This window comes from Ostrinia furnacalis, unplaced genomic scaffold, assembly GCF_004193835.3.
Source record: "Ostrinia furnacalis isolate ACB-3 unplaced genomic scaffold, ASM419383v2 OfSCF2680, whole genome shotgun sequence".
NCBI classification, from domain to species: Eukaryota; Metazoa; Arthropoda; class Insecta; order Lepidoptera; family Crambidae; genus Ostrinia; species Ostrinia furnacalis.
In genome coordinates, this window is record NW_021132919.1 from 1 (window position 1) to 15,146 (window position 15,146).

Here is a 15,146-nt window from a genome sequence, read left to right on the forward strand (position 1 = left end):
CAGATAGATAAAAAAATGAAATTACATACATACATACATAGAATAAAGTGGGCGGTACAAAATTATAGATGAAATAAGATTATAAATACATTACATTTTATTTACTTATTACATATATTTAACAGTTACATCTTTGATTAAATAACATAAGAATAGAAACATAAATATAAATAAATTATAAAATACGACTATAAAATCGTTCGCAGTAAAGTTTTTCGATGTAACGTAACATCGCAGTAACAAGGCATCGATATAACAAGGCTTCGCAGTATAGTAACATCGCAGAAAGGTTTTCGAAGAAACTAACTTCGATGTAACGTTTGTCGCACTCACGTAGGTAACCCAGAACAGGGTGAGTAGATTTTGTGTCACAGTGTTTACCACAGGACTCCTCCAAAACAGAGTCCTTAATGATCTCCAAATATAATAATATGTAACACCTAAATGTACTATTAAGGAAGCAATAAACATTATTGAGTATTGAAAACAGTAGGATCGATTCTCATGATTTTGTGTTTGTTATTTTTCATGCCCCTAGTTGCAAATCAATGCTTACTGGATCAGCTGGATGTATTATAGGTAAACGCCAAAATTAGACAACAATACACATTTCATATAGCGGGGATTACTTAGAAACCGCAAGACCACATTCAAATTATTTATGGTTCTATTTTACTGGTTTTACTATCTTTGAATGAATGTACTGTAGTGTTCTTCTTCAGACGTTGATGTTAGCATAAGTAAGGCTTCCATCGTCCATAGGAGGAACGTTTGACGCTGACCTCGTACGCCCAACGTACGCCGCGTACAGCGTATAATAGGAGACCATAGCCACATCAAATGGTGTGGCTAACTCAATTTTGTAGCTTTTGTGGTTGATTATATTGTACTGTGTTGAGAGTATGTGGTACTTACCTAATGCGAAGAATAATACCGCAATTGCAACTCCGTGCATTTATTTCCACACAAATAAAGGCACACACACACACACACCACACGTCTGTCAATAGCACAAGAAGAAGGAGAAGCGACAGTTCACAGCAAAGAAAGTTATAAAGAACACACAATTAAGAAGATCAGAGTTAATTAAAGTACTCGATTCTAACAATATTATGCACAAGAGGGTAGCTAGAAGAAAAGCTGGCGCACGAGCGACGCGCGGTCGGCGCGGGGCAGCGATGTTGACTGGCGAGCCGAGGCGCGCTCGCGCCGCTCGCTGGGTGCGGAACTGCGGACGCGCTAGCTAGCTATAGGCTATAGGCACTTTTAGTGCGACAGCTCTGAAATGTTCCCATGTATTGTGGTGAGCCCACTCATAACACCAAGCATATTAGCTCAACACGAGGGGCTACTAATAGTTAAATATTAGTGAAATGTAAAGTTAAAGTTAAAAAATGTACTAAAAGTCAAGCTAACCATTGCTCGAAAATTTTTTTTTTCTGATATTTAACCACTTGTCATTTGACATCTGTCAAATTTGACTATTGAACTGTCCTTGCCAGTGACAGCGGGGCGCCACCATCAAAATACCGGATCGCTGGTTCCGATTTTTGCCATATTGGAAACTATGTAGTTGAACGATGGTGGCGCGATGATGGCGGTGGGACATTCAGTGTAGGTCATCTATATTGGTTATTTTATCTAGGAATCAAAAAACTAAGCCTTAGTTTGGTGGGGAAAATAATTGTCGTGATCTATACTTTTTTACTTTTGCAGAAATGATCACATATAACTAATAAATAATAAACTACCCTGATACTTCGGCACTCCCCCATCGGTAGGTCGTCGGTAATACTTTCAATAGCAGTTAATTTATGCTACGTTACGACGCGTCATTAAAGCGCCATTTGTTAGTTTTGAGAGTTTATTTAAAAAAAAAAAACATATTTTACAATACACATTGAAAACAACTTAACTCGTTTGAGGTCGAAATGGCTTTTTCGATTTTTTCTTAGTAACTTAGAAATTAGACTTTAATGGAGCCTATCCATCGAATTTACAAAGGCTATGATAAATAAATTTACTATAGCATGATTTGAGAACTCATTTGTTTACCGCTTACCTTTACTTACATAGTCCGTAGAAGTCGCACCCGGCCGCGCGTCGTCGGGCCTCGCTCACCTCCAGTCGGCGCGACAGCCGGTAATTAACGAGTAAATCGGCGTCACGCCTCCGACGGCGACGGCGGGAATTTTTAATATCGTCCCACGGCTCGGGCCGCTTAATTCCCTTTATTGCAGTGTCAACACGCACTCCCTTCATTTAACAGCGATCATTATAATCGGATACATAATTAACTCGCCTCTGCGCAGTGGCGTCTTTCCGTTCTATACATAGCCAGAACGCAAGGGTGTGAAACTAATCGAGTATAGTTTGGAGATGACTTTTTTTACTAAGCTCCTCCAAACTATACACGACCAGTACGCATATGCTGCGTACTGCTCGCGTATACTTTGTAGTGACTTAGGGCAAANAAAGACGCTGCGCAGTGTGCACCGCTAAACATTCGCACTTTCTTGTGGGTTATACAAGGGAAAGTATGTACTCTTAATACTGTAGATAGAAAATTTTACTCAAAAACTTTGCCTTTACTGTTGAAAAGAAATAGAACTGCATTCAAAGAGTTCCAAAAAGATTGCCACACCCGGGAATCGAACCAACTAAAATTTGTTAAAAATTAACATTCTGTATATTTATTGCATTGATCGTTAATATAAGGATGATTTTGTTTTTATCCACAACGAAGAAGCTCTTGGCCTGTATCTCACCTGATGGTAAGTGATGATCAGGCCGAAGGTGGAAGCGAGTTTCACTCGGAATCCTTAACCACGGGGGAACTGGCTATCTTACCTCTAACTGCCGGAACACAACAATGCTGTTAACATTGTTGTTATGGCGACAGACTTAGGTAAGATGGTGGTAGCTAGCCAGGCGGACTTAGAACAAGCCCTACCACCAACCAAACCGAAGAGAAAAATCTGCCCCACTGGGAATCGAACCCGGGACCTCTGCGTCGGAAGTAGGTGGTCTTACCATGAATATCTCATTTAAATTGGCATTTAGCATGGATATATCATTTTAAAGACGTGTTTAACGTCTGTTGAAGTTTTTTTTAATAACACCAATTAGTTTACTTTGATTTTCGAGTATATTTATTGATACTATAGGTTACGGATAGAATGGTAAAAATGTTAGGTAATTTATACTTACTTCATTTATACTTACGTACACATACTTAATTCAGTTACCTAATTAAGATATTTCAGTCAGAAGATTAATTTTTCAATACAAATCGGGTAGATTTGCTAGTTCACAAAGTATAAATATAAATAAATAGAGTCAAATAAAACGTTTATTTGTTGAGAAACATCGAGGCCGCTCGGCGGCTTCTGCTCGCGCTCACATGAGGTATCAGTAACGAGATAATAAGTAACTATTTACAAAACAATACATTATCTATCAGTAACAATTATTTGATAAAGGTAACATTATTTTAAGAGTGGTCAAACCTCGTGGCTTGCTCTCAAATCCCTGCATAGAATGTCACATTATTGAGAAACAGAGTACAGAATCGCCAAAGTGGCATTTTAGTCATTTATCACTTGTACAGTTGTCCTCGCACTTTCGCGGTACTTTTTGCGTTTACAGTTCACGTGCAGCACAGATGCCACTCAATAGTCTGTGACGTCTCGTCCGGACAGCCGACGCTCGAGCCGGTTCAGAAGTGCACGCGCGAGTGGCCGTTCCAGCGCGCGGCGGCGGGCGGCGGCGTGTCGGGCTGCAGCGAGGCGCTGGTGAGCTCGGTGAGCGGCGCGGGGTAGTACACGGTGGGCGCGGGGCAGGGCGAGCGGCGCGCGCGCCCCGTCGCGCCCGTCGCGCCCGTCACACCCGTCGCGCTGCGGCTCGAGCGCGCCTCCGAGCGCCGCAGCGTGCCGTTGCGCGCCAGCCGCAGCGACACGCGCTCGCCGCACGACGCGAACGAGTCGTCGCGCGTGTGCTCCGGCGAGTCGCGCGTGCCGCGCCGCCAGATGCCGCCGCTGCAGAACATCTTCAGGAACACCCGCTTGAACTTCTCGCCGAAGATCACGTAGATGACGAAGTTGACGCTGCTGTTTATGGTCACCAGCAGGTTGCTCGTCTTCACCAGCGGGTCGAGCTTCTCGAGCTGGTTCTCGAAGAAGAGCTCGAACGAGTTGGTGACGAGCGGCAGGATGTTGCACAGGAAGAACACGAGCACGACGACCAGCAGCATGGTGGCGAGCCCGATCTCGCGGCGCTGCACGCGCGACAGGCGCGCGCGCTCGGCCTGCGCGCGCCGCACCTGCCGCACGATGCACGCGTTGAGCGCCGCCAGCGCCGAGAACGGCACGATGTACATCACGATCAGGTACATCCAGTGGATGTACACGGCCACGTACGCCTCGGTGCGGAACTCCTCGTCGGGCTTCACGCAGTACACCAGCTCGCCGGCGTCGGAGCTCTCGTACACCTCGGCCTCGAACAGCTTGGGGAAGTTGTAGGCGATCGCGAAGGTGGCCGTGCCGAACACGTAGAGGCGCGCGCGCGAGGACGTGCACAGCGCCTTGGCGCGGAAGGGGTGGCACACGGCCACCCAGCGCTCGATGGTCACGATGAGCGTGAGGTACACGGACATGGTCTGCGCCGCGTTGGCGATGGGGTACGCGTAGGGCGTGATCTTGGGGCAGATGTGGTAGTAGTAGAAGCGCAGGCGGCCCGTGTAGGGGTACACGGCCGTGAGCCCGAACAGCAGCACGGACGTGAGGATGAGCACGGTGTCGCAGGCCGCCAGCCCCACGAGCAGGCAGTTGACGGAGGAGCGCATCTGCGGCCGCGACAGCACCAGCACGGACAGCGCGTTGCCCAGCAGCCCGCCGGCGCCGATGCAGTTGAGCAGCACGCCGTTGACCACGAAGCGGAACAGCTTGTCGGACTCCTCCACGCCCCAGTCGGAGTCGCAGCCCTCGGACGCGTTCATGCTGCGCCCGCGCGCGCGCCGCCCGCGCCCGCGCGCATCTCGCAGCGCCGCGTCAACACGCGCGGCCGCGCCGGCTCCGCCTCGCCATCTGCGGGGAACAAAATTATTCTTGTAAATGTCTGTACCATTCTAGCTGCTGTGACCTATAATTCCCTTATTATTGTTCAAATATACCTACTTAGTTCGAAATTATTCCCCCCTAAATATTTAATACTACTGAAACACAGGTTTTTAACCTAGCTCAGGCTACAAAAGACTATGAACCGTATATGTAAACTCTAGCATAATAAGTTCTTGTAATGCTCTTATTTTTAATGAATAAACTATTTATTATTATTAAAAATACGTCCCCCCCCCCTCTAAAAAGTAAATTGTTGGCTTGAAAAATCTGGGAAAATTCGTATAGCCCGACCAGGAACATAAAAACCCTCGCCATGTTGCGGAAAACTAATGGTACTAATTTCTTTTAATGGCAACAGTAACTGAAAACTTCATTGACATGTCACCTTGCATGTCAGTCTATTGCTGTCAAAGTGTAAACAAACTTTATTTTAAATGTGCGCAATTGATTTTGTGAATTAAATTGCTAAAATCTTTTTATAGTCGTGAAAGAAAAGTGGTTCACAATGTGTTAAAGTATTTGTCGAAGAGAAATACTAAGGGTTCGGACAATATTTTCATTGAATAATGTTTCCGACAAAGGTTGTCAAATTGACTGACATTTTTATCGTATATGTAGTACAGTCCACTATGAAAATTAGCTGTGGTTTGTTTCAGCTACCTATTTTAAAATATTTTGTCACTGTCGTGTTGAATTTTATGGAATTAGGAAAGAAGTACCGAGTTTGAAGCGTTCATGAGCAGACATTGCAGTTGAATATTCAAGTTCTGAATTTGATTATTGATGAATAATAAAATAAATCCTACCAGCTCGATTGATGGTTTCATTTAATTTATTTAAACCAGGTTACCTATAATTATATTTTTTCGTTAATTTATGAAAATATCAAATTAGCCCGTAATCCTGAATCCTGATACATAAAGTTAGCCTATTAATTTAACACAGGTACGACTGTACTCAGTGTTGCACTATCAAATGCAATTGACGCGCCTCTATGCCAGGGTTTTTATGTTCCTGGTCAGGCTATAATAATAATAATGCTTTTCATGAACTTTTAAGAAAAACTATAACGGTTAAGATACATCACTTAGTTTAAGAGTAATAGTTATTTGACTCATGTATTATAGAATTTCTTAAGCAGTAAAAAACCTTAGAAGAAAATTTAATATGAAAAGTGACTTTAGATGAAGTAATTGCTTCCTTCTGAAATACGTGTATATTGTGGTAATGACGGACAACTACGGAACCCTATCGGTGGCACGACACGCACTTGGCCAATTTTTTCTTGGCTAATAATGTAACAAGCATTATTTTAAATACATTTAACTTGATTGAACGGTTTGGTTAGTTACATCAGTTACATCCACAATTCAGTTCAACATAATTTGTGAACCACAGGTAAGTTTCCAGCAATTCGTTTTAGGCAAACGTGGTGGAGTATCCACACTTAGCTGGCATTATTATGTAACGGTCGGAGGTGCAATACTTGGCTTACTTTTGCCATTTTATAGCAGTAAGCATAGGGCTCCATTAAAAAAATGAATGAATAAAATCTCCATGATGAAAACTGATCAAATATCTATTAAAAATCTGTCTCCCGTCATGCAAACGTCAATAGTGACTCCTACGTCAACTAAGAAGCGATTAAAAATGAAGTTTCAGTGTTTGTTTAGTAGTGCGTGCGTGCAGGAGCAATGCTAGGAGCCGCAGCGGTGGTGCTGCTCGCATGGGCGGGCTGCGCGGCGGCGCTGCGCCAGGCCAACGGCAGCCGCTACGGGTTCTACCGCAGCATGGGCAACCAGGGGCTGTGGAGCGCCGAGAGCGAGCTGGCGACGCGGCGCGTGTTCGGCGGCGCGGCGGCCGAGCTGGCGGCCTTCCCGGCGGCGTGCGCGCTGCTGGACCGCTACTGGACGGCGCGCTGCTCGGCCGCCGTGCTGGCGCCGCGCTGGGCGCTCACGGCCGCGCACTGCGTGTCGCCGCGCGTCGCCTACGTCAAGTTCAACGCGCGCCGGCCCTCCTCGCCCGACGGGGACGTCGCGGCTGTCCATTATCTTTACAGGCATCCTGGGTAGGTTGACGTCACAATACTGCGATACGTTCATAGTCCATGCTCAGTGCTGATAGCCATGTTTGTATACGTATTGTCCCGTAGTTTCTCTGCACTGCCTCCCGTCCGTACAGTGCCTCTTTCTTTATCTCGGCCAACAGTACAGATTTATGTACTGTTGTTAATTTTATAACAAAAGTATCATTTTAATTATCTATCAACTTTTTGCTTTGAATTCTAGTAAGTTGTTAATTTCGGAGGCCAAGGTTCACTTTGGGTCGCTGCGCCATCTCAGTTAGATAGTTATTAATGTAGTCCTAGCCCAGTAGAGGCTTAACGAAGTTCGTTCGGCGGGCGCTGAGAGCGTGTGTTACCGCAGCTACAAGGTGGTGCAGGAGGACGAGGGCCGCGGGCCCGACGTGACGCTGCTGCACCACGACGTGGGGCTGGTGCGCACGCGCGCCGCCATGGCGCTGGCCGCGCGCGCCGCCGCCGACCCGCTGCGCGCCATGCGCCTCTACAACCCCGTCGACCTCAAGAACGAGGAGGTGGAGGTCAGCACGAGCCCATTCTTGATGATTCTCGTGACAAAATAATGAACGACGATTTTGCATGCATCCAAAGTGATTTATTATTATGAAGTAACTTATTATTTCTTATTTATTGTCAGGTTCTAGGTTTTGGACGAACGGAGCGCTCGATTCTGGGCGAGGAGCTGTTCAGCGTGAAGCTGCAGCTGGTGTTCTGCGAGCGCGGCGCGTGGTTCCACTGCGTGTGCGGCGTGGCGGGCGGGCGCGACGCGCGCGGCGTGTGCTCCGGCGACTCCGGCGGCCCCGTGCTGTACCGCGGCGTGCAGGTGACGCGGCGCTCGCCCTGCTCACTGTCGCCGGCGTGACCGACTCCACGGCCTTCTGCATCGTCTGTGTTTGGCGCAGGTGGGCGTGACGTCGATGGGCCCGCTGGAGTGCGCGCGCGCGGGCGTCGCGGCGGGCGGCGGCGGCGGCGGCGGCGGCGGGGGCGGCGCGCTGCAGCCGGCGGCGGGCGCCACGAGCGTGTTCACGGCGCTGTACAACTACGCCGACCTCATCAACGCCACCATCCACGACACGGACGCGGCGCTGCGCATGCGCATGATCGGCGCCGCGCCGCCGCGCGCGCTCGCGCCCGCCGCCTTCTTGCCGCTGATACTGACGATCATGCCGGCAAGGTGAATGCTCCCACTTTTGTTTTAAATGATTTTGTCAATAGATTTATTTGAAAATTATTTTTGTTTTATTACTGTTCTGAGTTTGTTTGTTTCGAGTTCGAAGGATATTAATTTGATAATCAGCATGTTTGTTTGAAAATTTTGCTACCTACCAAAAGAAAATTATTTATTTATTTTATTTTTTATTTTTATTTATTTATTTTTTATTTTATTTATCTACCAAAAGAAAATTATAATAATACTCCTACAACTTGGTAGAAAATTTTGAATAAATTATAAGAAAAAAAATCTTAAGCACACTATGCCTAAGAGTATATTAAATCCCACCAAAAACATTCTGTAAAAAACTAGCCAAGTCTCGATGGAGCTGCTTGTTTATCTCTAAAAAGTAATGAAATCAAGACAAAGTCGTGCCAAGTCTATGGTTCTTTACTGCGATTTCTTTATTATTATAGTTAATGTTGTGTGACTTGGCCGTTGAAGGGTACAAAACCAGGTGCTCCATGACACCATTGCACCAATCTGCCAGTCAATTGTAGGCTTAATAAANCTTCGCGCTCGACTTGGCGGGGGCACTGCCGTGCCCCCAGATATTAAATAAATCTGGGAAGAGGCGAAATAAAAAGAACCCAACTCAATAAACTGACTTACCGTTAAAAGAAGTTGCCGCCGGAGCCGCATTTGTCCCTGAAACAAGTAACGCTCTGGTCATTACCAACTCCACAAAATTTTATTTGTAGCGTCATACCCGAAAAAAGAGTTACTCGGATCGAAGTTTTTTGCGGTATTGTTTGTAGCTTTGGAAATAAAAGCTTGGAATAATTATGGTGTGATAAAACCTATGGATAAAACTCAACCGGTACTGATCAAAGCTCAACCAGTTGGCGGTTTAAACTAAGTAACCGCTTTCATTCATACAAATTGCCTTTTATCTTTTGAAGAAATCAACGCTCTTAAATATTTTCACATTAATTAATATCGAAGTAGCGAAGTAGGTGACTTTCAAACGAACACTTGCTGAACGCGGCAAGTAAACTAGTTACAGTTTTGCTCGAACAATTAATTGTGTTGCTTCGGAACTTTTCATATCGTAGCTCCGACTCGGGCTCGCGGCGGACACACTTCGGAAATTAACGTAAATGAACGGCGCTATTTATTTTCCGTTCACCGAAGTTATAATATAAAGACACTTCTGTTATTCAGTCTTTACCTAATAGAAAATGTTTTCACTTTGAATTTTAAGGCTGCGGAAAGATGGTCATCTTTTTGCTTTAAAAACTCGCGCTGGGCGGTTTCACTCGGACTCGGCCAAAGAAACTTCGAATACATAAAACAAGCGCCTGTCAAAAGTTTAGAATTTGGACTCTAAAATTAGTCGTAAGGTAAACTTAATCACAAGTGTGGGGCTTGCTACGTGCTACGATAATGTTTTGGCTACGGGTTATTATATTATTATGCTACGGTTTCACAATTGCGTTGCTCTATACTTTGCTAAGAACTGCTTATTTGTTTGGTAGAGGTCAACGTGTCATGACGAAGCTTTTGATGGGGTGCCACTTTACATGCAGATTCTTAATGAGTATATGTACATGATTATGTGATTACAGCGCCGGGGAGCGCCACGCGTGAGATTGAGCGCGTCGGCGGACGCAGTGGGAGTTTCATTTGCATGTATATTGTGACGACACTTTTTTAAAATCTTCATTCGATTTAAATTGGAACTTCCTTCCATTAGAAGGGATTGTCTGAGTTAGGGTTAATTAAGGCGCGTAATGGCCGGCCTATGCAAAACGTATTGTGTAAATTGATTAGCAAATGTACCGGACGAGTAACGAATGGCGCGGTCCAGGAGGCGCTCAATTTGCCCACCCTTATCTAAATCTCTATTTGTAGAACAATTTATGAGCACCGCAAACAAAGCTTACTGCTCCGCGTTCCTTCGTAGAATCGCAAAATAAGCCCTATTTGTGATACGGGAGAACGCAAAACAGATTGCAAACGCGTTGTGAAACGGGCCCTGCTGACTCTAGAAACTAACAAACGTGAGCCCTTCCGAGTACACACTTAGCAATAATAAAATGTAACCAAGATCAAGAGGTTCAGCGGCCGAAGGTTTCAGCTACTATCGAACCAAGTCTGCCGTCGCTTTATGGCAACGGACTCGCGTTATTTATGTTAACAAAATTACCTGCCTGATCCTCACGCGACTGGAATGAGTATTACATTATCTGTGGTATTACCTTATTTATTGATTACGAGTTACAAAAATAGCAAGCAGATTTTGTTTCTGAAAGGACATTGGGAACTTTAATATGAGAAAATGCCCCACGGCGGACAAAGATGAAACGTATTTTATTTCAAAGCTTTATACTTGTAGGTATATTCACTTAAAGCGCTATGTTGTGAGATATGGGAATTCTGAGATATGACGAGTCTAAGTTTAAAATATATTTGTCTAAAATGATTTGATATTTTTACATGTTACGTTGTTGGCATTGCAGAGTAACCAATAAAAGTAAATAAAATAATATAAATAAATAAAAAATATAAATAAAATAATATAAATAAAATAATATAAATAAATAAAATATTATAAATACTTAAATTAATATTAGACAACATCTCATATATTACTCCAACCCAAAATAAGTAGCTAAGGCATTTGTGTTATGGAAATCGGGAACGACGAACCACAACACACCCAAACCAGAGACAATGTGAAAAGATCGTTATCTATATTGTCCCGGCCGGGAATCGAACCCGGGACCTCAGGATTGGCCCGGCACACCTTGAAAACCGGTGTGTGCGCCTCTCCGCCACGGAGGTCGTCAAAAATGTTACCTAAATGTAAAATAAAATAAAATATTAAAACTTCATTTTCTCAATATTCCCATATAAGAGAGAAAAAAAAATGCACGGAAATTCATTGGATATTAGTATGTATCATCTGTGATAGGTTTCGTTTGTGTCCGCTACTTTTCGAAAAGTGGGGCAAAAAGTTCCCAATGTCATTTTCAACGTTTTTTCTATTGACGTATATCGTTAATTACATTATAACTCTCTTCTTGCGAGCTGGAAGATCAGTTTTATAAAATAATGCCGTGGTACTTCGCGCCTGCTGTCACACGGCGGCTTGCTACTATACCACAAATCACCTCTCCCGCTCCGCTCCAGCGCCGCAGGAATCTACTTGGTTATGCGTTATCCCTGTAGATGGTGATATTGATACAGTTCCAGCTGGTAGAGTGAGTCCCAGTTTATTATTTGCGGGTGGGCGCTACCAGGCCGAGGCCGAGTGCGGTGCGACGCTCACACGCGGCAGAATATCCGGAGCGTTTGCAAAATATGCCGCTCGTGAGGGCCCGTAATGAGAGAGCTTCGCACCGCACAAAAATAAACGATAATCTATTGAACTAAGGTCGAAATTGTCGCGGCGGGGCGGCGAAAGTGATTTATGTCCCGGCATCGGGTTCGGCACAAGGATGCGTAATTCTTCACTCGAATCGATTTGCGGATCGTTACGACCCAATTCGACCTGTAAATCGCATCATCCATGGAAAATACGTCGGCTAAATCAATGTAAGATGAAAGTCTTTACACCCTAACAATCCCTGCTGGTTGGAAGTGACGACGCAGTGATAGCCAGGAAATAATATTCTATTTTCAACCGACTTCAAAAAAGGAGGAGGTTCTCAATTCGACCCGTATGTTTTTTTTTTTTTCTATGTTTGTTACGCGATAACTCCGCCAATTATGAACCGATTTGAACAAATCTTTTTTCGGCGTATAGGTAATACCTCAAGGGTGGTCCCATTTAAATTTAATAATAAAAAAAACAACCCCCAAGGGTGGAAAATTGGGGATGAACTTTTTTATACGCAATATCTCCACCAATTATAAACCAATTTGAACGATTATTTTTTTGTTGAATAGGCATTATGAAAAGGGTGGTTTCATGCGAATTTGAAGAAAATATTTCACCCCCAAGGGTGGAAAATTGGGGATGAACTTTTTTATACGCAATATCTCCGCCGATTATGTATGATACCAATTTTTTTTGGTCTCAGTGTACTGCCTACCTTCAGTGGTAACATCAAGGTAATAATTAGTTAACTAAAAAGCAAGAAATAAGTAAAATTTTATAAAAAAAAATAAAACCGACTCCAAAAAACCTTACACTAAAACGTAGAAAAATTATTACTAATTACCTACTTATTTATTAGGACGAATTATTAATATTTATGTAGGTATACCATGATTGATACTTTTGGAGTCGGTGCAAAGATTATGAAACATGTAAAGTTTGCCTGCACCGACTCCAAAAGTATCAATCATGGTATACCTACATAAATATTAATAATTCGTCCTAATAAATAAGTAGGTAATTAGTAATAATTTTTCTACGTTTTAGTGTAGGTTTTTTTGGAGTCGGTTTTATTTTTTTTTGTACTCTCGTATATTTTACTAGATAATATCACAGATAATATATACAACATCTTATCTGTTGAAAAGATTTTTTTTTAATCTGTACGTGTAAAATAAATATACGCGCATTCGATTATATTATTCATCGACATTATAGCTCGCACTAAATGTTTCGGTAACTCTTTTATAATGCGAACAGCTAGGGACTGGAATTCGCTTCCTGCTGCTGTCTTTCCTGAACACTATAATCCGAGCCTTTTTAAGGCGAGAGTGAATAGGCACTTACAGGGCAGATATGTACCATCCTAGACTGCATCTCACTTAACACCGGGTGCGGTCAAATACCTGTCATGTTATGCATTAAAAAATTATATTACATAATATTTGCCACTGTTATTTTTTACAATACAAATATAATAAAATTATTGTAATAAATAAATATGGTTAAAAAAACCGATGCATTATTAACATTTTTATAATGCAATAATTTATTACAATGCAGTGTATGAAGATCTCGAAGCAGGTTTCGTAGCATACTTGCTACGACGCGTTCATGCTACGACAGACAATTGCTACGGAATACAATTGATTTATTATCGTAGCAAAGCCGCTTATTTACTTCTCGTTCCTAACAGTCCGAGTCTCCTTAATTTCAATGTAGATAACGTTTACTCACGATCCTAAAGGGCAGATAAAGTAATTTACAGAGAGTAAAAATTGATAATCCAATTACTTGGCTTCATCAGTGCTATCTGGAGGCTCCTTGGCTATTAAATAATCCGAAACGGAGATGGTCGTAGATAAGCGGAGGTAATTAACGTTTTAACGGTTGGTGATTTGCGTAAACAATTGTACCTAAGGTACTCAGTGCTGTGAGCAAATAGAGGGGAGGTCGGCGGCAGCGGCGTGCGCGGGAGGCGCTTGCGACTACTGAAACAGAATCGCTTTCCAAATTTCGATCCGTCTACTTTGCACTAATAACTGAGAAACCAGTGGTTAAATAGTAAACAATTGTTAGTTTGATTGAACGAATCGCAGGAACTAATGCTCCAAATCGGTTAAATATTTTTGTGAAAAGGTTATAGGCCTTGAACTATCAGTCTATAATCAGTAGTAGCAGATTAATGACAAATTTTGCGAAAACGGGAATTACCTACATTCGTTTATTTCACAGAACAACACGTTATTTGGTTATACGAGTAATAAAATAAACTCAATTGCAACCTTCGAAGCCTATTCGTATACATCATACATTATGAGTATTATGTATCGGCGTTAATGACGCGTTTTGGTCGCGCTTAAACTACACGATTTATCCATTAGCAATCCTATACGACTGCGAACTCTTTCACATTCCTAGCGAGTAACGTTCGAGTGCCCTCACTCAAAGTAAAATCGTTTAATAGGATTTATGCATTTCTTTGTCAATGAGTTTCATATTTCGTTAGCTATTACCTAGGTAATAATAAGTTTAACAACATAATTAGGTATATTTTCTAGTTTCATTCTTAAATATAACCTTCTTTTATAAAAAGTAATTAATACTAACTATTAGCTTAACTGGATGTAAGGTAGGTAGAAAGTAGGTACTACAATTTTTTATGCATGGTTGTATGCGCTGATGCAATTATTATGGTATACACGTACATAAAGTTTGCAACGCGAACATAATTAATAGAATGGGATGCGGCATGCAAACTATTGGCGACTCGCTCTCGCTGCCCTCGCCGCCAAGGGGTTCATTCGCTTGATGTTTGTATACCGCGCGGCAGTGACGCCGGGAGGCCGGGACGCACCGCGAGTACCCATTTCTCCGTCGCTACCTTGAAATGCCACGATGTACGTGAAGTAATGAGAATGTTAGAAATATATCCAGCCCACACACCCCACGCGGGTCCTGTTTAAACTGTAGTAATTACACCTACATGATGATTTACCCCGCTTCATGAATTTGCGTACGTGTTCCATAATTAATAAACGTGCGTTCTTACATTGTTCATTAATTTGGACCTAATTAATAATACTCAAAAGTACTAGTACCTATCTCATTTGGTTGTATTTATTTATCACGTTAATTTGCCCTAGTCCGGCTTGCACAAAACGTTCCTTTTCGGCGTTTTTCCCCTCCCATACCTAGGTATCCTAGAGACTAGAGTACTTTAGTCCAAAAATGCTATTACAGAGTGCCGGTTGAGTTCAATTGATCCGTAGTCCATCAGAGTAGCTATTAGCGCTCGCTCCGAGTGCTCGCGCTCACCTGCCCCCCTAGACAAAACGCACTTTTTGATCGAATCGAAAATCGAATCCGTCAAAACTCCATACAAAAAAGGGGCTTTTCGACCACTTTTCG

General features: G+C 43.1%; 2 protein-coding genes across 4 annotated transcripts in view; one reads left to right on the plus strand and one right to left on the minus strand.

Moving 5' to 3' along the window:
• Positions 1-3,502: 3,502 nt before the first annotated feature.
• Positions 3,503-15,146, minus strand: part of FMRFaR (FMRFamide receptor) — a 99,821-nt gene continuing 88,177 nt past the window's right edge. For all 3 annotated transcript variants that reach the window (XM_028309265.1, XM_028309266.1, XM_028309264.1), the window contains exons 4-5: positions 9,023-9,058; positions 3,503-5,084 (exon numbers count right to left, since the gene is read on the minus strand). In XM_028309265.1, coding sequence (XP_028165066.1) covers positions 3,719-4,996 — 1,278 coding nt within the window. In that variant the 5' untranslated portion in view covers positions 4,997-5,084; positions 9,023-9,058 and the 3' untranslated portion in view covers positions 3,503-3,718. The remainder of the gene's footprint in view (positions 5,085-9,022; positions 9,059-15,146) is intronic.
• LOC114356152 (trypsin alpha) lies at positions 6,751-8,376 on the plus strand. Its single transcript, XM_028309267.1, has 4 exons — positions 6,751-7,185; positions 7,544-7,718; positions 7,835-8,020; positions 8,100-8,376. Exons 1-4 carry the CDS (start codon positions 6,812-6,814, stop codon positions 8,373-8,375), a joined length of 1,011 nt encoding a protein of 336 aa, XP_028165068.1. The 5' UTR covers positions 6,751-6,811; the 3' UTR covers position 8,376.

Excerpts from the sequence above, each read along its gene's own strand:
- LOC114356152 (XM_028309267.1), top strand. The coding sequence starts at position 6,812 with ATGCTAGGAGCCGCAGCGGTGGTGCTGCTCGCATGGGCGGGCTGCGCG. Across the intron at positions 7,186-7,543 it reads TATCTTTACAGGCATCCTGG|CTACAAGGTGGTGCAGGAGG; the intron begins GTAGGTTGACGT and ends GTGTTACCGCAG. Across the intron at positions 8,021-8,099 it reads TGCTGTACCGCGGCGTGCAG|GTGGGCGTGACGTCGATGGG; the intron begins GTGACGCGGCGC and ends TGTTTGGCGCAG.